Here is a 23981-nt window from a genome sequence, read left to right as displayed (position 1 = left end):
TTGTGCAACTAAAATTCAGATAAGTGTTACTCTATTGTGAAGAAACCATCTATTTCAAAATATATAGCATTTTACCTTAGTTCTATGCATTGCTGAGACCTCTGTAAAGTGCACAGTTTACAGTTACATTCCAGGTCATTAGAAAATGAGAAAAGATGCTGACCTCATTCTTGAATAACTATTGTTTCCTTTCTTTTAATTAATGGCAAGTGATTCATTCTGCATCTGTATAATCAAGCATGGAAGACTTTTACAGAGTTTGAATTAAAATCCTCTGCAGTACATATTTTGTAAACGTTCAAGTCACAGGTCCTTTGATTCTTATAAGGAAAACTGTACAATCAAATAGTTAAACTGTGCTTCTTGGGATAAATAAATACCAATGGAGCGTGAGTATCATCTCAAATGCCACAATATGTTAAGGGGAAATGAAAAACAGGAAATAATCTTAAGAAACAGCTTGGTGGAAACTGAACATTAGAAAAACTCCCCTTATGACTACATAACCACAGTAAACAGGAGATAATCTTGCAGTACTATAATGAATTGTCTGAGCAAACGTAAAGGAAGCACTTTCACTAATGAGTGGATCCCAACACAGCATGAGAATTAGAATTTTTGTACATCATTACCAGAGCAACTAGCGCTAACAAATGTTTGTATATTCCATGCCAAGAAAATGCAGGCACTAAATACGACAACCGCTAAAGGATGAAGGTCAGCATTGTTGCATATCTGTTTTTAACTGGCAAAATTTCTGATGGAAATTTTCAGGCATGGAGATTGATTCTTTATTTGCATTTTTCTGACACTACAGAATGGAAGGCACAGCTTTGGATTCTGCTCCACTGGCAAAGAGTCCCGGGCACAACAGTTAGCTGGTCCCATGGCTGCTGTAGTCAAACACTCCTTTCTTGAAGAATGGTGAGAACTCACAGATGGTGTGTTTTGACAGGGTTGGTCCAACTTTATCAATGTGTAACGGAGATGATGGAGACTTGAGCATCATGCAGAAAAAGTTCCTGAGGTATTTCTGAGAAAAGAAATCCACTATGTCACAGTGTTTTCATGATCACTTTGGTTACAGTCATTTTGAAGAGTTAAATACAAGACAAAATAAAAATAGTTAAACGAATCTCTGTGAACTTGGAAAAGGTCATTTTAATAACTAACCATATTTAAATACCAACCTATAAAACGTGTCTCTGAAATGTTTATGTTGTTGTCAGGTAATACAAAGAAATGTTTACTATATTCTTCTCCTCCCAGGATTGTTACTATTTTGCTCTACCTCCAGAGTAATACTCTCTGCTAATCATGGCTTACCAACATGCCTGGAAAAGAACACCCAAAGCTAGCAAATATTGCAGCAGGTCTGTAGGAATTTCCAACTCTGTCGGAATTTCACTAAATATGGATGCAAAAAACCGTAAGAAATCTTTTCAGCACCTCAGTACCACAATCATTAAGTTGAAAAGGAATTGTTTTGATCAAGGTCATCTGTATAAATTATACATCTGTTCCTTATTGTCCGGCTATACCGAAAAGGACAGGAGACACTTGATATGGTTTTAATAAGGCCGCAACTCTGTTATTAAATGTCTGGGACTATCTGGCAGATAAAAGTGTACAGCACAGGTAGCTTCATGTTCATTCAATAACTATCCCGGGGGCTTCTGCCACCCCACCCCCCTTTTCCATCTAGGTCTCCCAGCCAACCCATTGCTGGGACCTTATCCACCCCTCCTCGTAGGAGGGTTAAGGTGGGCTATAAGAAAGGGCGGTTGGCTCCCTGCCGGACCATTCATAGGAGCCCCTGACTCTCCCCACCTGTAAAACACCGTTCCCCCTTCCTCGGCCAACCGGACAATAGCCTCCCCCACGTAAAGGTGTGGTGCAGTAATGATCTCTGAACTGGGTCCTGTTAGTGAAATCCACCCTAAAACTGTCTAAAAGAAATACAAAATGCAAGAAGTGTTCCAGTTCCAAACAGTAATATTTACCAACCGTTCCACGAATTGTATCCATTTATATCTTGTGAAATTGTGACAGAAACAACATAAAGATCACTTTTGCAAAACCAATGGGGTTTTCTTTAAGTAAGGTTTTGGGGGAACATGAACATTTAGTGCGATTTAACAAACAGCGCTTGAAATGTTCAAATGAAATGTGGTAGATAAAACATATGCTGAGACAGACACACAGACCTGTACTAAAGAGTAACCAAAAATATCACCTCCCTGATTCCATGCAAATAGCTGCAAGGGAAATCTTATCTAAAGTAAAAGGATAAAGTATTTTGCTCTGCTACAGACTGGATTAAAAAGATAACTGACTTGTCATATCTTTAGATATTACACACTAATCATGTATTCAGGGGGAAGAAATCTATTTAGTACAATATCCTATGATTAATGTGATGTTCAGTTACCTGAATGCAGCATACAGCCCTAATCAATCCATTCTGGGAAGCAATCACCCTAATTAAAGTCCACATTACCTGCTCTCTTTTCAAGAAGAACTTCTCCATAATAAAACAAGCTATTTATCCATTTGCTGTGAAGAGTCTTGGAAACAAACTATATTAATATCACGGAATGCAGGATAACAAAAAAGCAGCTGGCACATAAGCTATTCTCTTGGCAGGACTGGTCGATTTTCTTTTTTATTCAGATCTCCCACAGGTTGTATTAATGTTCACAAAAAAAAAATTTTCATTACAAAAATGCCTTCAAGATGAATTCCAACAGACTAGGAGATAATTTAAAGCAGGCAACAGATGTTGTGTCAACATTTGTCATAATTAGTTCACGAAGTAGGGTCCCTTAAAAAAAAAATCCCAACCCGATAAAGCCTGAAGGATGAATAGGGAAGTAAATCAAATGTAAAAATATAACACTCAGCTCGAGTTTTAGTAGTGGAAAGTTACTGCAGTATTTCCGGTCTACTGGATCTGCAGGTTCACAGAGGGTACCAATTTTTTAGTCACAGTCATCAGAAAGGAAATCGTATTCACCTTGGTCTGCGTGGCCAGGTGATTTACTGCCATGCCTTTCCTGTAAAGCCACTATTCTTGCTGTAGGCTGGGCAATTCTAATGGTAGTACAAAGAAGCCCTGTGCTAGGCGAGTATATGTATGTGAAATGAAAATGGTAACAGCAGCAACTACTGTTTCACATGATTTTTCCAGATCTGCACAGAAATCATCATTGGAACACTACAGCTGGCTGGAAAGTGGAAAACAAATTGTGAAATGTTACACCCCCCCCACCCCCCATATTTTTTTGCTGAAATTTCATTTTGAAGTAAGATTTCAACGCCATATATTGCACTCTAGTAACACCATATACTGTATGTCAGTATGTGCTACCTTGTTTAATAGCCTCTGGATCCGGGCTCGTATGCAGCACTGATATTGCAGTGCAGTCTGGGGCTGTTGAGCCCTTCACCCAGGCCGGCTCCAGGGTTTTTGTTGCCCCAAGCAGCAAAAAGAAAAAGAAAAAAAGAAAAAAACAAAAAACCCGCAATCGCGATCTGCTCTGCCGCCGCCACTTCAGTCTTCGGCGGCAGGCCCTTCGCTCCGAGAGGGAGCGAGGGACTCGCTGCCGAATTGCCGCCAAAGAGCCGGACGTGCCGCCCCTCTCCGTTGGCCGCCCCAAGCACCTGCTTGCTGGGCTGGTGCCTGGAGCTGGCCCTGTCTTCACCCCATACTGGCTGGTCCAGATGTGCTGGTTGGAAGTTAAAGATTCCATAGTACAGTGAAACGTGTCCTAGACCACATGTGAAACTAAGGTTACGCACATTGTTGTCTTGACTTCCTATCCAGTCACTACACTAACAGTGCCTAACTCAATGCCTTGCTATCCCCCAGATGTGGAATGTACTACAGTATATCAACATCTATTTCTAGTCTTGCAGTGTTAACTTCGAAAGTTAACTATCGAACTCACTATTACGACTATTCCAAGAGACATGTTCTTATGATTTATTTTATTTTTCATTCTGGTAAATGCTTTCAGAATAGCAAAAATTACAATATTCACTTGTTCTGGATTATTTAGTCTAACAATCAGTGTTCAAAATGTACGTCTGAGTTCATGCTGCTACTAGTGTTTACATTGTTAAATTGTTGGCTTACAAAACACCCACTGTAATTGTAAATATCTATGTGTTTTCCAATGATGGCATGGAATCTTGGCATCATTAGATGGACAGCCCTTATACTTAAACACTTTAACATATATATCTATATATATTATCAGTCATTTGGTCCAAGAATACACTAAGAAATATGGAAGATTACTTTGTAAAGGAATTTTATTACCACTATGTAAGAAAATGTTTAAAGCAGGAATCCATTCTGTTTTATTCTTAGGTTCAAAGCATGTGTCCCCAAGATTTGAAAGGTGATGGTTCTGCCCTTTTGGTTTGTCCTACATTTTCATGTCCTTTAGACTGACTAACTTGAGATCTATATTATGTGAACTACACAAACTTAAACCTCAAAGCTTTAACCTTGCATGACAAGTATCCCTGCGGGAGAAAAACTTAGAAAGCTTTGTAAGCCTCAAAGCTGCTTCTTTTGTTGAATGGGCCAAGCTGCTTTCCCTCCATTTTCATTTGGTGAATGGTGAAATTATAACCATTTCAAGTCTTAAAAAACTATTATTTTAACAGGGTTCATTCTATAACTGTAGGCCAGTGTTCATCTGATGTGCAATGTCATTCTAATGATTTTTGCACTACCTCACTATGTAGGGACCTCATAATTTTACATATTTTAACATGAATCCATAACTTAATTTAACAGTATTAAAACTGAAAAGTTTTCTGGAATGTAAAAGGATTCTTATCTTCCGTTCGGTTGTGGCATATTAACAGGGAACACAACTCAATTACATTGTTCTCATATGTTAAAAAGAGTGACAGCTTCTGAGACCAATAGCAGAGTTAGTAAGAATTAGATTTATTTTTATTGTATTAATCTTCGCATTGTTTTAAAACTCATCAGCTACAGTACTTATAGAAAGCGAAAGAAACTTCCAGCATCAGGGGTTTGGACTCTAGGGTCTTTCCCAAACTTACTAACTATTTTTTATAGCAGGTTTCTTGTCATACTGGGCTTCACAACCCCCACAATAATGAAATATTTTGCACTTGTATTTAAAGGAGTGCACGGTTTTACAAACCTTAATGAGTTAAGCCTTACAGAGCCTGGTGAGGTAAGGAATAATCCTCACTTTATAGTTGAAGAAATTGAGGTACAGATATTAATACATTTGCCCGTGGTCTCACAAAGAATCAGTGGCAGACTCAGGAAAAGGAATGCCTATCTTGTTCACCCAACTCCTGTCACTGAACCATCTTTCCCTTTATTAAAATGCTAGTCTTGCTCAGCCCCAGCCATATAACTACTATATAATCTGTTAACAAGAGGAGAATGTTGCAAGTTTTAAGCCAAATCTTGGTTTAAACTATTCATAGAAGAAAAACAGATGGCTATTTTCTATAGAAAAGATGGAAATATTATAAAGGGGCAGATTTCAAGCTCACTCACTCTGAATAACACATTACTCTGCAATTAGTACATGTGGTTTCAATGGGAGTACCTCAGCCTAAGATACTCCTAAGAAAGGGTATTAGAATCTAGTGCAAAATGAGCAGGTAATCTGGAGTCTGGTTAGCTATGAGGGCTTCCAAGCAGTGACAAAAAGAAAGAAAGATCTGCTTAAATGGCAGAGACTCTAAAAGACTCTGATTGTTCAGGCATCCAGTGTCACTGCACAAGTCAGAATGTTAGCCAGCTTGATCTTCCTCAAATTATTAGATCCATCTAATGGGGGAAAAGGGGAAACACCTTCAGGTGTTTTCTCTACCATTTAATTTTAAAAAGGTTAAACATATTAGTTCTTCTCGCTCCCTCCCAGAGGTGTCATGAGGAGTAACTGATGTTTTTCTGCAGTGGTTTTCAGATGTGAAGCACTATATAAAATGTCAAGTATTATTTCAAACTATAGGAATCTGTTCAGAAGCAGCCTTCTGGAGATGGCATGCTGACACACACAGACGGGAGGCAGTGTCTCATGGAGAGACAGGATTTGCAAAGTGCACGATCTGAGGTGATCCTACAAAAGGAATGGTGAGGTCTAAGGGTTTCATGTCTTCTCTCTAGAACTGTGCTTTGCAACATTTAGTCATTTCTGATTGTTCTCTTGGCTTCTCTTCCTTGCAAACGGGCAAGAGCCACAAGGAATGAGACTCCGTAAAATGGATGTGTGATGGCCCAAGAATAGGCAGCAGGCATAGCTATACATATCATGGAGAGGGAAAAGAATGAAGATGGTACTCATAAGGAAGAACGGAGCTGAGGGGTTGCAAACTGAACTAATTCTGAACCATTGGGACATTATCCAGTTCTTAGGTAGATAATACATTGGAACTGGCTATTTGGAAACCGGTAGAGGGTGGGAATGGGAGGGCATTGAGGGTTACTAGCAGCTGGAACTTAGGATGGGTTAGAACTATTGTATGCAGCAAGTCTCACGTTGCCGTATTTTCTGGCAAATACAAGACTGCTTTGACATGGGACTCCTTCCCACTGTGGCTCCCTGGTATCACCCTAACAATTGTTTCTTGATCCAGCCCTTAGGCTAGTGAACAGCATGGGACAAGCATGTCTATTATGCATGTCAGTCTAGGGATCAGAGTAAGAACTGGCACACAGCCTAGAGCAGGGGTCGCAAACTCAAATGACCACGAGGGCCACATGAGGACTAGTGCATTGGCCCGAGGGCCGCATCACTGACACCCCCCCCTCGCTGCCTCTGGCCCCGCCCCCACTCCACCCCTTCCATGAGGCCCCGCCCCTGCCCCGTCTCTTCTCCACCTCCTCCTCCAAGCGGTTTTAATAATATATATACACTCAGTAAAGCCCCCCTCACTGCACTGGGCGGCATCACCACTCCACCCCTGCTCTGCCTCTTCCAGGGGTGGCAGGTTTGTAGAAATTTTGGTGGTGCCCAAAACCTGCCCCCCAAACTCCACCCCCACCTGCCTAAGGTTCTGGGAGGGAGTTTGGATGGGGGAGGGGGTCAGGGGTGCAGACTCTGGGATGGAGTTTGGGTGCTGGGTGCAGGCTCCGGGCTGGGGCAGGGGGTGGGGGTGCAGGCTCTGGGATGGAGTTTGGGTGCTGGGTGCAGGCTCCGGGCTGGGGCAGGGAGTGGGGGTGCAGGCTCTGGGATGGAGTTTGGGTGCTGGGTGCAGGCTCCGGGCTGGGGCAGGGAGTGGGGGTGCAGGCTCTGGGATGGAGTTTTGGGATAGGAGGGGGTGCAGGGGTGAGGGCTGTGGGGCTGGGGATGAGGGGTTTGGGGCTTTGGAGAGGCTTGGAGCATTGGAGAGGCTCAGGACTAGGGAAGGGGAAGGGCAGCCTGCCCTGACCTTAGTGGAGGGGGCACTAGGACCCTGTGGCAGCAAGTGATGCGGGAAGCCGGCAGAGCAGAGCGTGAGCTGCAGGCTCCGGGGCAGTGAAGGGGCAGCAAGTGAGGCTGGGGGACACACGGGGGAGGTGCGTGGGGGCGGCAGGCGGGGCCGAGGGAGAGACCCGGCCCCAAACATTGGGGAGCAGCGCACGGGGAGCTTAGCTGCCACATAAAATAACTCGGGGCGGGGGTGAGGGGAGTTTGGCGGTGACAGGAAGTAACTGGGGGGGCGTGGGGAGCTTGGCGGGCCGCAGGGAAGACTCCGCGGGCCGCATGCAGCCCACGGGCCGCGTGTTTGAGACCCCTGGCCTAGAGGCAGCAGGAAGGTGTCGGAGCTCAAGAGGGCAGGGAGTGGAGTAGGATGGGGCCATGTGCTGTCTACAAATAGCATTCTTATCCCCAACTGCCTCAGCATTAAACCCACAAATGCACCATAGGGATGTTCTCCATGCTTTCCAAGATACACAAACAAGGGAACCCAGGCAGACCCATCATATCTGGCCATGGCACTTTTACTAACGGAATATCGGGACTCACAGAAACAATCCTCAAACCACTCACCACACAAAGGACCAGCTTCCTCCAGGACACAGCTGACTTCCTCCACAAACTCCACAACATTAACAACTTCTCTCAGAACACCATCCTTGCCACCAAGCATGTCACCTCCGTATACACTGACATCCCTCACAATCATGCCATAGCTGCCTCCCTCAAATATTTACCTGACAATAGACAATCCTCAGATATTCACCCCAAAACATATCTCCAAACTCATCCATTTCATCCTCACCCATAATTTTACATTCAACAACAAACACTTAGTCCAAGCTATGGGAACAGCTATGCGGGTGGCTCCCCAATATGTCAACCTTTTCATGAGCAACCTTGAAGAATTTATGGACAAATGCATGATAAAATCAGTGATTTACTTCATCCTCTGGACAGATGACAAACTCCCTCATAGATATTTACCACAACTTCAACCACACCACCTATTCATTAAACTCTCTCTGGAATACTCCCACGACAGCATCAACATTCTGGACACCACAATCAGCTTCAACAATGGAACCTTACACACAACTATATACAAGAAACCCACAAGAAACCTTCATAGATCCAGTAACCACCCCAAACACACCAAAAAATCTGTTATCTACAGTCAAGCACTCAGATACCACAGAATATGCTCTGAGGATAGAAGTCTGGGATATACACTTTAATATGCTCAACACCATCTTCACCTTACAAGGATGCTCCACTAGAGAAGTAGAACAGGCCACCCAAATATCCCAAGGGAGCCTACTTTAATACAGAAATAAACCCCCCCCGACCGCACACCCCTAGTTGCCACTTATCACCGACACTGGGATCCATACTCAATGGGGAAAGAAAGAAAGAAAGACATCTTTCCTGAATCCCCTCTTCTGACCTTCAAACAATCCCTCAACCTCTCTAAACTCATAATCAGAAACGAACTCCCCACAGACCAAGACACACCAACTCATAGCGGTACCAGACCCTGCCTGAACAACAGATGCAAAACCCGCAGACATATCTCCAGTGCTACAATGATCAACAGCCCCGATAATACACCTTTCAAGATCCATGCCTATCACAACATGTGGTGTACCTCATCCAATGCACTGACTGCCTCGATAGCAACTATGTGGGTGAAACCAGACAATCACTATGCTCTCAGATGAACTCACACAGGAAAACGTTAGAAGACAAAAACACCACATCACCTGTGGGTGAACACTTAAAGCGATCACTCTATATCTGACCTATCAGTCCTCATCATCACATAAAACCTGCACAACACTTTCAAAAGACAAGCCTGGGAGCTTACATTCATAACTTTGCTGGACACTAACAATCATGGACTGAACAGACACTCTGTATTTATTATTAAATAAACTGCTTATAAAAACAGCCTATAACCCACTAACTCCTCTCCCAGCTGCTTCCTCCCCCCCTCTCTTTCCTTCCTATGACTGGAGAGGTGTTAACGGCCCACTTTACATTGCATGGCTCCTTGAAATATGTGTTAACTGCTTATGCTAAACAATCTGTTCCACTTTGTATTTAGCTTTGACACTCTGGGGCGTGGTCTACACTACATACATACTTCTGTATAAATACATCCCTTGGGGTGTGAAAAATCCCCACCCCTAAGCGATGCAGTTATACTGACTTTAACCCCATGTAGACAGTGCTATGTCCGCAGGAGAGCTTCTCCCACCAACACAGCTAACACCTCGAACAGAGGTGGAGTTTTTAAACCAACGGGAGAGCTCTCGCTCATCTGCTGAGTCTTTACTAGACGCGCTACAGAGGCACAGCTGCATCTCTGCAGCTGCGCAGATTGAAATTTGTAGTGCAGACCTGGCTTGGGTATGCTTCCCAGACCTAAAGAAGAGCTCTGTGTAAGCTCGAAAGCTTCTCTCTCTCTCACCAACAGAGGCTGGTTCAATACAACATTGTATCTCACTCACCTTGTCTCTAAGGGCTGGTCCACACTAACCCCCCAGTTCGAACTAAGATATGCAACTTCAGCTACGTGAATAACGTAGCTGAAGTCGAAGTATCTTAGTTCGAACTACAAGGTACTTACCGCGGGTCCACACGCGGCAGGCAGGCTCCCCCGTCGACTCCGCGTACTCCTCTCGCGGAGCAGGAGTACCGGTGTCGACGGCGAGCACTTCCAGGATCGATTTATCGCGTCTAGACAAGACGCGATAAATCGATCCCAGAAGATCGATTGCTTACCGCCGAACCCGGAGGTAAGTATAGACGTACCCTAAGAGTTAAACAGTCAGACTTGCATTCAAGGTTCTTCTTACAAGAATGCTTCACCCACCCTTGCTAAAAATACATTGGCATCAGTTCTTTTCCAAGTTATCTTGGAACATATTGCAAGATATCCTAAAATCAACTCTAGAGTAAAATATATGAGCATACTAGCTTGTGTTATTCAATATCTTGAGTTATATTTAATGCACTTTATATAGTAATTAGTCTCCTCTAGATCCCCACACTACTGTAAATACACTGAGGTCACTGTGGGCAGTTTCAATTTTATATGAAGGGGAAAAAATCTTGTGCCTGAGAAAATATTTAGTGTTTAAAAGCTGTTATTTCTTTGAAAATCTAAGCACAAATGATACCTTTCTAGAATGTTACAGTATCATCTGGTCCTGTATCTTTTGTAGGGAAAGAATCAAGTTCTGGACTTTGCTTATAACAAAACAGCACTGTCATTAGTGGACAAAGTTATGGAAATCTCATTTTAATAAAAGAAACTGTAAATACCTCTGTATCTATTATAATTCTACACACATCCATTAACATTAAACCAGAGCCCTTCCCCTGCAATTAGATAATTTGTGTAAGCACAAAGATGAGAGGTTGATCAGGACATGCAGGAGAAAGAAGAATGACACATAAATGGATTTAAAGCAGCACGCCACAACTGCATTAGTTACAATATTAAAGGGAGGGTGACCTGCCCCAAAGTTCCAGGCATTAACTGCGTCAGGTGCTTGGTGAAATGGCCTCACGCTATACAACCAAAAAATATGAAATGGGCTCTTTTAGCCAAACCCTTGCTACGCAATTCATGATTCAGCCTAATGCTGAATTGTATCACCTGCCCCTCCCACCCAAGCAATACTGTTTCCTGGTAGTGGTGTTTTCAACCTTTTGAAGGTTAACAGAGTTAAGACTGCTTACACATATTTCCTACCAATGCAATTGTAAAAAATCAATCAAGACAATCACCATTTAATATCCAGATCAACCTCAATTTGCATGCTTTACCACCCACAGATTACAATCCCTAACACCCACTCAGACATCTCACCTTCACAACAAACTATCTTTCAGTTCCACCAGACAGCCATGTATAATGCACATAACCAATTCTTCAGAATCTCACACATGCAATTTTAACTCTGGCCTCACCAAAATTAAGTTCTCTTGCTGACAGACAGGTTTCAGATGTCTACAATGTGCAAATGAAGAAAATCCAAGGTTACAGTTACAGGGACTGCCCAGGGAGGAGGAACCAGAGAGAGAAACTTGCTGGGGAGGGGTGTGTGTGTGTGTGTGGAGAGGAACTTGCTGGGGAGGTGTGTGTGTGTGTGTGTGTGTGTGTGTGTGTGTGTGTGTGTGTGTGTGCGTGTGTTGCAGAACAGACATCAGAGCATCACTGCTTCTGCTGTAAGCTGGTTGTGTTTGCTAGGAAACCATGAATACAACAGTTATGATGAATAATGCTAATAACTTTTTTTAAACTAGCCTATGTCTGAGTTGTGTGCATGTACATATAGACCTGAACTTCAACACGTTAGAAGCAACCCGTTTGTTAGTGGGACCTGAAGGAAATATTAGACTGCAAGTCTAAATTTAAAAAAATGAATAATGGAATGCATGTTACTGAAAATATTTGTTATTCTCCAAAAAATTAACTCTGCCCAAGAGCAAGTGTTGTGACTCTGGTGCACGTCCAAAACTTTCTGCTTAAGTAACAAAAAGGATTTAACCCCCATTAGAACTACGAATCTGAGCACAACCTGAATTATGGAGGACACCATTCTCAGCAGGTGTAAGTCAGTGCAGCTTCAGTGAAACTATGGCAATTTATACTAATGAAGGATCTGGCCCAGAGTTGCTACAGATGTCTTTATAATATACACACAGCACAAAGATCTGGGATAACATATTCAAAAGTGCCTAAGTGACTTAGGAACTTAAGTCTGATTTTCAGAATTGACCTAGGCACTCAGGAGACTAAGTCCCAACAAAACTCAATTTTAGTCAGAGTGATAACAAACAACTTGAATTCGATACATTAATATTAAATTTTTCTTAACATAAAAAGCATTCTGTCAGAGGCTAGTTAAAATTCAAGGTGAAACTGCTATTCTATCTTTGCAAAACCAAACTTTTCATTATAGTCATTTAGATAATTTTTCTGTTCAAGTCTAACAGCATGAGCACATTATGTTGAATTATTATTATCCAGCATCAGTTGAATTAACTTCTAAAGTCAGTCTAGTTCATGAACTGCAATAATATTCTGCTTGATACTACATTTAACAAATGAAATTCATTTACAATCTATGGGACTTAATATTTTTTACAATGTCTGCATGTTAAAAGGTTACATTCATTAGCTTTACGTAGTTCCAATAAAAACCATACCCATAGCCTGTCACAGAACAACTGTGATTTACAGTTGCTATATCTGTGTGAATCTGCTTTTGGAAGTAAAAGGCCATATTAAAAAGATCAAAACAGACCGAGCTAGTGAAGGAAATCAATCTTTTCTCTAGAGCACAAGTCAAAACAAATCCTGTCAAAACCTTTTCACAGACTGCAACAAAGGAATTGAATTTACTACACATCCCTTGGCCAGCAGTGACAGCATGTCATCTGCTGGAGTGGCCTTGGCAAATAGCTACCAAAGTACTTGACATGCATCACCTTCAGCTTCCTCCGGTGAAATCAAAAACTGGAGGATGACTGATAAACTTGCCTCAAAAAAGGACAGCACTGAGTTGCACCTTGTGTCCTTGATCGAGAGCTCACTTTATTGATACACAGCTCCAGACTGTGGCGGGTCGTTATTGGGAAGCTATACAGGTATGGCAACTATTCAACTTGCTTTGCAAGAGGATATTGAGGAATATGTCTTGAACTGACAGCAAAACAAAATGTAACTATTACACTAATGTGAAATTAAACTAAGTCTGAAATGGGTTAACTCATAAATTTTGTAATCAACATTAATGGTGCAATCCTTTTTATGATACTTTAAGAAAATTTGTGAAAAGGAAAATTCTGAATGATTGATCCTATTTTTTTTCCTTTGAAAAGACAATGTATTGCACAGGAAAGTTTATATTTTTATCGCAAAAAATCCAGTGCACCTTGGTCCCGCCTATTTTTTCTGCCTGTGGCACACAACATTTCACTCTCCTGAATGTTGTAATTCTTTGGTCTAATTCTGATTGTTGGGTGTAGTGTGAAGATGGCTGGATGGTGTTTAATGACAGTGATATACTGGAGGTCAGACTAGGTGATCTGGTGGTCCTTTCTGGCCTTAAATCTATGACTCGAGAGGGTGCCTGAAGTTAAACAAGTGAAGTCATATTTAGGAACCTAAAAGCTGTTTGAGGGGTATTTATAACAGTCAAAAGTAACATTAGACATCCAGGTTTGCAAATCAGGTTTGAAAATCCAATTCTGCAAGTGCCCGACAGTAAATTACTTTTGGTCACTGGATTGAAGTGAATCAATCCAATAGGTTATTTCCAGTTACCAATCCATTCAAGTCTAGTAGACCACTTTTTAGGCTAACTTGGAGGTTTGAACTGAACTCTTCTAGAAAATAATCCCAGGTTTCCCTTCATGAACTGATCAACTCTTCCCCCTACCAATATTATTAGACAACAATATTTTGTACATGCTCTGTTCTGTTTGAATCTCAATGGAATTTATTCACGCTATATTTCGTAACCTGCATGTAGATTAAGGTAGAGTATGCAAGTGTTTGGTGCATGTAAAAATCTTAGTTTCTTCTTATTTGTATCTATTAAATATAATCATTAGGAAAAATCATTCATTTTTTGAAGATGGTGCCTGATACAAAGACGACAGAGCCACCCAAAAATGTTGGAATGTTTAATCTCTTCACTGCTGACAGCTGCTAAAACACTGAAGACTGCCACTTCAAAGGGGATGTACCAGGTGCTTCTGGGCAACCCTGGTGGTGCACCGCGAGTCATGAACCTGGTGTGTCATATAGCATCAAAGTGGCTAACTAAATAGGTTTTATTTCCTGCACGCAAGCCACTGCTTCATTTATTATTTTTGTTTTTAAAAATATTTTCTTAATGCAAATATAGGTTATAAGAGGCCAAATCTAGCTACACCTCTACCTTGACAGAACGCTGTCCTCGGGAGCCAAAAAATCTTACCGCATTATAGGTGAAACTGCGTTATACTGAACTTGCTTTGATCCACCGGAGTGCGCAGCCCCGCCCCCCCGGAGCACTGCTTTACCGCGTTATATCCGAATTCGTGTTATATCGGGTCGCGTTATATCGAGGTAGCGGTGTATCTATAGCTAAAACTATCATCCTAGAAATGCGTTAACATATTTGATATTCACAAAATCAACCTACTATGCTCTCCTTTCTTGGCTAATGTTGGTTTCTTTCCTGTCGGAGCCTCCGTTATAGTACCTCTCTTATTCTGGGGAATTAAAAAAAATGGTTCTCCAAAACAAGCGACATTTCAAAGTTCAGACTGACTCTGAGACCATGCAACTGGCACCTTCTCCAGTACAATCGAGTGCTGCAAATCTCCAATATTGTTTGCTTTTTCAATAGCAAAATGAGCAGGTACATATGCACATGTATAATGAAAAGAAAAGTTTCAATCTTTCTTTGAATGATTTCTAAATTTATTCTCAACACTTTAAAAACTACCTCGGAGAGCTGCTTCTAAGGGCAGTAGTTACTTTCATACTATCATAGGCCTACAATCAAATTGGAAGAACCACGCTAATGAGAAGCTGGCTTTAAAGCTCTTCCTAAAGCTCTGATATTAAGGAAGCTGTTGCAAGCTCATCACTAGAATCTAACAATTGTCTTTTAATAATCACTTTGAACTGACATCTAATCAGTAGCTTTGACAGCTCTTTGAACTTGGGTTCACTGGCATGAAAGTCAACCAGAAAAAGGCAACTTTTATTTACCACACTTGACTTCGATTACCACATTTTTTTTTATACAGTACTCATCTTCTCAATTTGCCTGTAAATAATGTGAACTAGGTTACCTCAGGTAACAAACAGATTGGAGTTGGGGTGTTAAACACCTGGCCCATTTAATGCACTTGTATAGCCTGCATTGTATATTCAAATATACAGAAAGTGCAGAATAATGGTGTTAATCTATCTTTGTAAAGTGCTTTGAGATCTACGGACCTAAATCTTGTATTTCTATAAACTGGAGTGTAGTTCTTTGTGTTTAGGAGAAGAAAAACAGTGGATGTTGCAAATGGGATATATTGGGGAAATGGGTGGGGGCAAGTAATGCTTGGAGTGTAGTGACATTTCCTTAGCCAATCCCTCCTAAAGGGAATACATCTAGCCAACCAACTAAGCAACTACATTCTACTGAAAACACATTTTGCAACCAAAATGGAAACAGACAAATGTATTGAAACATCTTTTCCATTTTGGTTCATTTACCAGTTTAAAACCCAAAACGGTCTACATTCCTTGTAGTTTTAGCAACAAAAATAGGATGGTACAGTCTATTCTTATTTACAGAAGTCTAATTGCATGAAAGGGAAAATACACACTAACTTTTATTAACAAAATTAATCAACAAAATTTTTGGCTGTTTCAGTTAAGGCAGATTTAATCAAGCAAAGTTGGCTCTAAAGTGAAGTTACAGTCGTTAAGCAACTGAACAATTAATTTAGAGTTTTACCCTAAACAGGTCTCTGATGAAACAATTAATGGACTGCAAATAGAGCATTTATTATTGCTAAAGCCCAGAATTTAAATCTACCATAGGTAATTTTGAATATACAATTAGTCTCTCTCAGTTCTCTAGAAGAAAAGAGATTTCTCTGTGCAAACTTACCAGCAGTAATTCAATATACACACAAGAGACGTGGATGTCCTGTGTTATATTAAAAAATTCAATGCCAAAAGCCTCTGAATTATAAATATGTAGACTGGTCAAAGGTTACAAAGACTACTCTTTGGATAATTTAAGTCACATTTTCCTATCAGTGAATGCACTGAAAAAGTTTTGAACTTCTGAGGACCGGAACACATTAAGATACATATAAACTTCAAGTAATTGTTATGGTGATCCTGTTTTGTAGTTAACAACCATGACTTTAATTTGAGGCTGTCTGGACCCTTTTCATCCAAACGGCCCCAACATGTGACGAGGACCTATGCAGACCACAACCTTCTGCGTCTCCTTCTCTCAAAACACAGGTTCTCTCTCAAATGCCACCCACTCACCCAAGCCAAAAGAGAAGTCTCGCATGAAGTTTCCAAAGATATTCTGGCCCTGGTTGGGTTGAAAAATGCCATAAAAATCCTCATACTACTTCAGTATTTTACTTCCTGTTTTGGCTGGAACCAGAAACAACAGAAGTATATGAAAATTACATTAAACTGCTACTTAACTACCAGGGATTCCTGAAAAAGAATGCGTTTGCCAAATGTTGCTATCATCAAGCGTGCGGAAAACTTCCTTGACCAAAGCCAGTCAAGGGAAGCCAATTAAAATACGTGTGTTAAATCATCAAATAGTTTATGCTACTGCATAGTTCAGGTTAAATGTTTAATTCATTTTGAAGTTGAACAGTGGAAAATCATCCGGTAAGATAAGTTCCACTCGGAGAGTCTTCAATGTTTCAGAACACAGAGCCATGGCCAAATCTTGCAACCAGTTACAAACTGGTTCTGATGCAAAGTGAGGAAGCCACAAGGATATCTCAGCTGCTGATGATTCAAGGAATAATTCTTATAGACAAACTGTTGAATTTAGCCTGACATGGGAGTTTGCTTAAGGTACAGGATGCCTTAATCCGTAAATGGATAGATACTGAACTAAACGTTTTTAATTTGATGCGGTCTGGTTAATTCCAAAAAGTAAGAAAAACCTAAATTTTGCCTCTGCTCGAAAGAAGCAGTTGCTGCTCACCAGAGATGAGCTACTAATTGAACCTGATTAGTCATCAAAGTCTGTCCTGTTCAAGATTACAAACACTACTGGAATGTAAACAACTGAATATCATTTATGAAGAGTGACCAGATTTTGTCATCCACCAGAGAAAAACACCTACTTCTGACCTTGACAAATCCAAGTTCAATATTCATGCAGAACATTGTTATGGTGTAACACACAGTTGCGGCTGCATCCAATAAACTCGGTATAGAGACTCTGAAAAGAACATAACATTTTTGTTTTGCAGGGAGACAATTCAATCTCTCTTCTAAAAATCTTGTATTAACTCTACATTAGTCATATCAAATGACAAAATAAGGTCATATAAATGTTTTGATGCGTATCATCTCCCAAGACTCAAGGGGAGATGGTGACGTATTATGAGATGCAATGTCATCAATATGTTGAAGACTACCAACTCTAGGATTCTTCTTCATTGGATTCAGGCATTGCTGTTTCTTTGCTCTCCCTGGCTGCAGCAGATGTAGGGATGTGGATGAAAGCTAGGTGTCAGAGTGAATATGGATAAGGAGAAGCTGATGATTGATGGCATGAGCAACTGGAGGCATATGTCTATTGATCATCAAGGTACTGTAGTCAGTCTTTAGTTTCGTTGTATTTCCTTGCCAGAAATGCCTAGTTTTATGTTCAGCTGGCCAAGGCATTGCATCACTTGCCACGGTCATCCATTCATTATTCACCTTCAGGTGAGGCTACTGAAATGTACTCTATCTTGAAGACCACATGAAAGTTTCAACTAGTGCAAAGTATAGCAGTCAATGCTTTTAGAGAATCAGTAGTTTATAGTACATTACACCAACATGTTCTGCACTGCCAGTTTGCTTCCAGGGCTAATTCAAGGTGCTGTGATTATTAAAAAAGCCTTACTGATCTTGGAGCCAGTTATTGCTAAAACAGCTTCTGTCACTCTGTTCTACCAAGCTAGCTGCAGTACTTCAGGTGTCAGTTCACAGCACAGAAGTCATAGGAGCCAACAGCAAAGCACTGTCAGTAGCAGGGGCAAAGCTTCAGAATACACTGTCATTGGTAATCCAAAATATTGCTCTTTTACAGTGTGTTACCACAAATCTTTGATCAGGCTTTTCCTGACAGTGGGTGTTAGTATCCAGTTAGACACTGGTCTCTTTGGTATTTCTTGTTGGGGATTACTGAGTTATGTGGGAATATGTACAGTATGTATGGGGAAATAGTGTATTTATTTATGTAAATAGTGTCCAGATCTTATGATAGCTGAACTATATATAGCTAATAAACAAGGTTTAAATGGTTTAATTTAATTAAGGTGGGTATAATACATTAAAATGTTAGAGACTATTTGTATGAGTATATCTAAAATTATAAATACTATATAACCAAGACCAAACCCCATAATTTTACAAAGCAGTTAGAATATTTAGATGTACATGTATAAACATTGCAATAAAATCAATTAATAAAATCAACAAAGACAAGGGATTAAGTTACTGTGTGGGACACAAAATACGGAAGCTAATTCCAGCAATGAGAATGGAATATAACCATAGATTTAATAATATGAAAAGCATTTAAAATTACTGTAGAAGAATCTGAAGCAGGAAACAGATTACATTTTGAAATTGCACTGTTGGCTAGTAGCCCTTCAAAAGTCAGTGGGAAGAGAGGTTTGTGTTTCACAAAATGCTGTGGTATGTAGAAAAAGATTAACTAAAAAGAAGAATCAGAAGGTTCAAGTAGGATACAATTTTCTTAGTTTTTGAAGATATCCTATCTCCTAGAACTGGAAGGGACCCCGAAAGGTCATTGAGTCCAGCCCCCTGCCTTCACTAGCAGGACCAAGTACTGATTTTGCCCCAGATCCCTAAGTGACCCCCTCAAGGATTGAACTCACAACCCTGGGTTTAGCAGGCCAATGCTCAAACCACTGAGCTATCCCTCCCCCCCTTTTCTCTTTGTTCTGTTTAAACAGCACTTATTATTTTAACTTAATGCAATGGCTCCAACTCTATACGGACTTGCATCCCTGTGCAACCCCATTAGCTATAACAGGGTTGCAGAGTGGTGTACATTACTACAAAATCTGGTGTCGCCCCCCTCCCCCCCCACACACACAAATACCCTATATTAGAATGATGAATGAGTTATTGATGAAATACAGAATCCCCACAGGTGCCCGGTAGAATAGCTAGAAGGATTTGGAAGTTGGATCTGTGTACTGTATGCACACCCCCAGCAACAGGATTTGAAAATTATCAGAAACATTGTTATGCTACAATCAAACTTAATTCTAATACTAGCTCAGAGAGCAAAGTAAATTCAAAAGAAGTTAGATTACAAATAAAGCTCAATGAAGCCTAAAGAGTGCTTGCGTCTTCATCCCCAGATATTCTGATATAGTAATTAAGATAAAATATTGCAAATCTTCAGTTAATAAATTGAGTTTATAGTAGGCAATCTTCTTTAAAATCTTACGCTGTGTAGAGACCATCTGTCTACACTGAACGCTTACTTCACCTCATCTACCACCTTTTCCTCCTTAAATAAATAAACCTCCTATGAACAAAACTAAAGATGTCTTTTTTTTTCTTTTTTTTTTAAGACCAGAAGGATTTTTTTTATAAGCATGTTTCATTACTTTGCAATCTACTGCTGCCATCTCCTGTGGTAAATGAAGCCGCAAGTAACTTCACACTTACAAATAGACTATTTAACTTCTGCCATATGGGAATGGTTCGTATAGAGTTCTGTCTGCCTGACCTGTCTAAATACACTGTCAAAAGTGTGTTAAAAAATTACCATTACCTCTAAGTGACTCCGCCGTTCCGCGATCACTCTTTCATCCTTATTTCCAAATAGCTTCTTTGGAGGGAATTCTAAAGTAGCAAGCTGTAACAGATGTAAGAGAATTAATTGGTACTGTAAATAAGCTAAGCTGAAAAAAATTCTCTTTAAAACACAAAGTGATCAGAGAGAGGAAAATGACAAATATTCACAAGTTACAGTGTATGCCATTAGGTCCAACCCCATTATGCCGTTCTACTAATGTTAATATAATCCAATCAGTACTAAAACAATAGGACTGTACTGTCACAAGTGAATAATGGCAAAGCAAATATAGGAATTCGAATGTCTCCATCTACCAACATAAAAATCAAAAGTTTGTAAACTGAACCTGCATATTACACTGGCTGCAAAGAGGAGAATATGAGCTGCTCAGGAATTCTGTATATTTTAAAGATCAGAATCATCTGTTAAAATCATTGTAAGCTTATCTCCGATTGTGTTACCATGTATTTCATTTGATTTTGTCTAGGATAGCTATATAATTTCCATCATTAAATCTGAGAGCTTTTACTGAAATCATGCTTTGCGGATAGTTTCGCTGGGCTTCAGGTGACCCTAGGTTAGTGGCAGTGTGTTACTAAAAGTCACCACGGGTGAGCATAAAGACAAGTTAACCTATAATCAGGATATTTTACTGAATAATCGGCCTAACTTTAGAGTGTCCAAACAGAATCCACGTGAATACGGTAAAAGCTTATGTATCACACTGAAAATGAAAACTACCAACAGCACAGTTTTATTCTGAAAAATGACTATCTAAAGATGTCTCTTACCTATGCAATAGATGCACGCCATGTAGATGTTCAGAATTATATCTGTTTATGTCACTACTTTTTAATCCTGTAGGAACTGCAGAAGCCAACTCACTAAGAGAGAGTGAATAGGATTCTGTACCCTTCTTGTGCATGAAATGCAATTGTTAATTTCCAGTCAATCAGTTATATCTGTTCAAACTTTTAGAAGGCAATAGGTTTACACAAGTGTCACGGAAAGTGTAATTTGGCCCATAAAGTCTTATTTCTGGTAATGATGCAAAGGAGGAAAGAAACCACCATTACTCTTAAAGCTGAAGTTTGGTCTGCAGGGATGGCAGTGAAAAATATCTTCACTATATCACTGACCGTGTCAAATGAGGAAATCATTGAGACACAAACATGCAACCACACAATTTCATTGTTAGAGTCACTGTTCAGAGTGGGGCATTTCCAAAAACAATTGCCTCTTTCCGCACAAATTCAAACTGGCTGCCTGAGGATGTCAAGAGAGACCAAAATAAAAGAACCATCGCCTAGTATATAAGTATATTTTAGGGCTGTAAGGAGTTTATGCTTGTGTACAATATGCAGAAGCACAGTATATTACATTACAAGCTTTATTTTTGCCTTTGAACATAAACACTCAATGTAGAGGAGTTCTTCAGCAATCTCCAGTTTTTCAGCAATAATTCTTCAACCCTATTCTCTTGTTAAACCCTGACCTGGATAATTTAGAGAGTGTTACATTTAGTTCCTGTCTAGACATCTTCAAGTGAGTAATCTGAAGTGGTGCACCAGGGGGCAGTGGTGGAGAGACTCTTTACTACATCAACCTCTTTTTCCTCAAAATTATATTCCTCGAGTTTCCCCCACCATTTTCTTTTCATCTACTTGCTTCCACATGCTTAGAGAATTAGCAGCATGTTGCCTAATATTATAGTATAAAAGCAATTATGTCCTTGGTAACAATTCTCATTGCATTAATCACTTTTTTTTTAGTTAATCTATACAACGATATTGATGGACGGCAAAAATCTCACCCCTGAAGAAGTTATGCTATATTAGGCATCACTGCATTATGTGACCACTAGGTATAATGGTCAGACAAATAGAAAGATATGTTTTATATTTTAAAAACATATTTCGCTGTATGTTTGGGGATTGTTTCTTTCTAAATAAAACGAGTTTACACAAATATAAAGGTTAGGGTTGCCACTTTCAAGATTTGTCCTGTAGAGTCAAAACATATTGTATTGGCTAAATGCAGGTGGGGTTTCCCTACCTAAATTCAATTTGAGATTTAGTAATCTTGCTGGATATGGGACTGACTCAGGAAAAGCAGGATCATTCCACCAAAGTGTGGGATGGACAGCAATCCTAAAAATAGTTTTGTAATGCATAAGCTTTCTGAACCCATTTTAGGAGAAAAATCTCTGTTGACTTCTCTGGAGTCATTAGGTTCTCTAAGACCATCTTGATCAGGGCTAAGGTAGACAAGGGTACTTTAGGGACTCACACAGTTTAACCCTTGCATAGCTCTGGAATCACTATGCCATACAAATCTTTGCAACCAGGAAAGCAAGAGTTCATTATATTGGAGATGAATTCAATATATTGGAGATGGGCCTCAGCCAAACAAACCCACTCTGAAATTTGAGGAGGTTCACAATATGAAACATGACTGAGATCAGATTTTCATGGCTGTCCAAAAGCTAGGATCTGAACACCTGAAACTTGGGGAAAAGGGTATATGTCAGAATCTGGATCCAAATCAGAACATTGAAGCTCAGGCCTATCTTTAGTATACAAATTACATACTGTGAGGATCTTGCATCCTAAAAAGCACACTAGAGCTACATTATGCAGCATTGACCATCCCACCCCATTCACCATCCCTCTAATCCAGGTCATTCAGTACAACACTGTTTTATTAATTTATTTTGATATTAAACTCAATTGATTTTATTTTACATTGACCCAGATTTTAAATGTGTTGCAAACACTTGTCATATCTGTGTCAGTATACTGACAACTAGTAACATCACCTTATGAGCTATCTGGAGGCTTTGGCATCCAGGTAAGTGACAGCTGGAGGTTTTGGCATTTGGGTAGGGAACAGCTGGTGCTTTTTTCTCCCCAAGAAGATGTGGGAGATGGTTTTGGTTTGTGGTTTCCAAGTGGCAAGCTTCTGGTACTTGGGAGCACATACAACATTGCCTTCCTCCCACTTTTGGGAAAAGGGTTAAATTTGGAAGGGATGTGTGTGAATTTTTTCTTCCCCACTACAGCAATTCTTGAAAGCCATTAATTATCCCACTCCACCTCAATATCTGTCAAAACAGCCAACAATGACACACAAAAGCATGCATATTAACTTGATGTTCCTGCTAAAATGATCGGCAGTGAACGTTAATATTGATTACCTTTCAACAGTAACTTCCAATGCTTTTCATTGTAGAAGTTACTGTTGAAATGTAATCAATATTGACATTTACTTCTTATAAGTTTAGCAGAAACAGTGTCAGTCTTCATTACTAACAGCCCATGAAACAAAAGGGAGACATTCAAACTACTAGAACTCATGTTTCAGACTGGCTGCAAACTCAGGCAGATATCAAGCCATCAGTTAATATCCAATTCACATTCTGAAGGTCATCTTTGCAATCATGAGGGCTAGAAACCCTTTTTTTATATTACATAAGTGGAAACAAATTTGTTAACAATTATGAAGAAATGTAAATATTCTTTGTAATTATGTGGTAGAGTATATAATGTTTATGTGTTACTGGTAGTGGTCTCCTTACAACTGCCATGATTTGTACAACTGATTAGGTAAAAAAGAGGAGGCTCTTTTGCATTTTTGTGGGGGGAAATCATTAATTTTAAGAGGTTCTACTAAATATGTGATGTATAAACACGACAGCGATTCTTATATCAGAACTGTGACTGTTATAACAAAAAAAGAAAAAAAGAAAAAGCCCAGTAATGTGAACATACCAAGCCATGAGACATTTTGCCATAATTTTGTACAAGCAGCTTCTTTTCTGATGTGTAGTTTAACATGAGGTTCGGAATCAATTAAAAGAAAACTTCACTCAGTTCAGCAACCTGACAGTTCAAAAGTTAAAAAGCAT

The 23981-nt window shown here is 40.0% G+C and overlaps 1 protein-coding gene across 1 annotated transcript in view; it reads right to left on the bottom strand.

Moving 5' to 3' along the window:
• Window positions 1-874: 874 nt before the first annotated feature.
• The window catches only part of KIF16B (kinesin family member 16B), a 191809-nt gene continuing 168702 nt past the window's right edge, over window positions 875-23981 (bottom strand). Inside the window, exons 24-25 of the mRNA XM_065401493.1 lie at window positions 20051-20134; window positions 875-1033 (exon numbers count right to left, since the gene is read on the bottom strand). Of these exons, the coding sequence (XP_065257565.1) occupies window positions 875-1033; window positions 20051-20134 (243 nt within the window). The remainder of the gene's footprint in view (window positions 1034-20050; window positions 20135-23981) is intronic.

Source organism: Emys orbicularis, chromosome 3 (assembly GCF_028017835.1).
Source record: "Emys orbicularis isolate rEmyOrb1 chromosome 3, rEmyOrb1.hap1, whole genome shotgun sequence".
Lineage (NCBI taxonomy): Eukaryota > Metazoa > Chordata > Testudines > Emydidae > Emys > Emys orbicularis.
The sequence above is the reverse complement of the archived record's forward strand: the minus strand, read 5'-3'. Positions and strand labels throughout refer to the sequence as shown.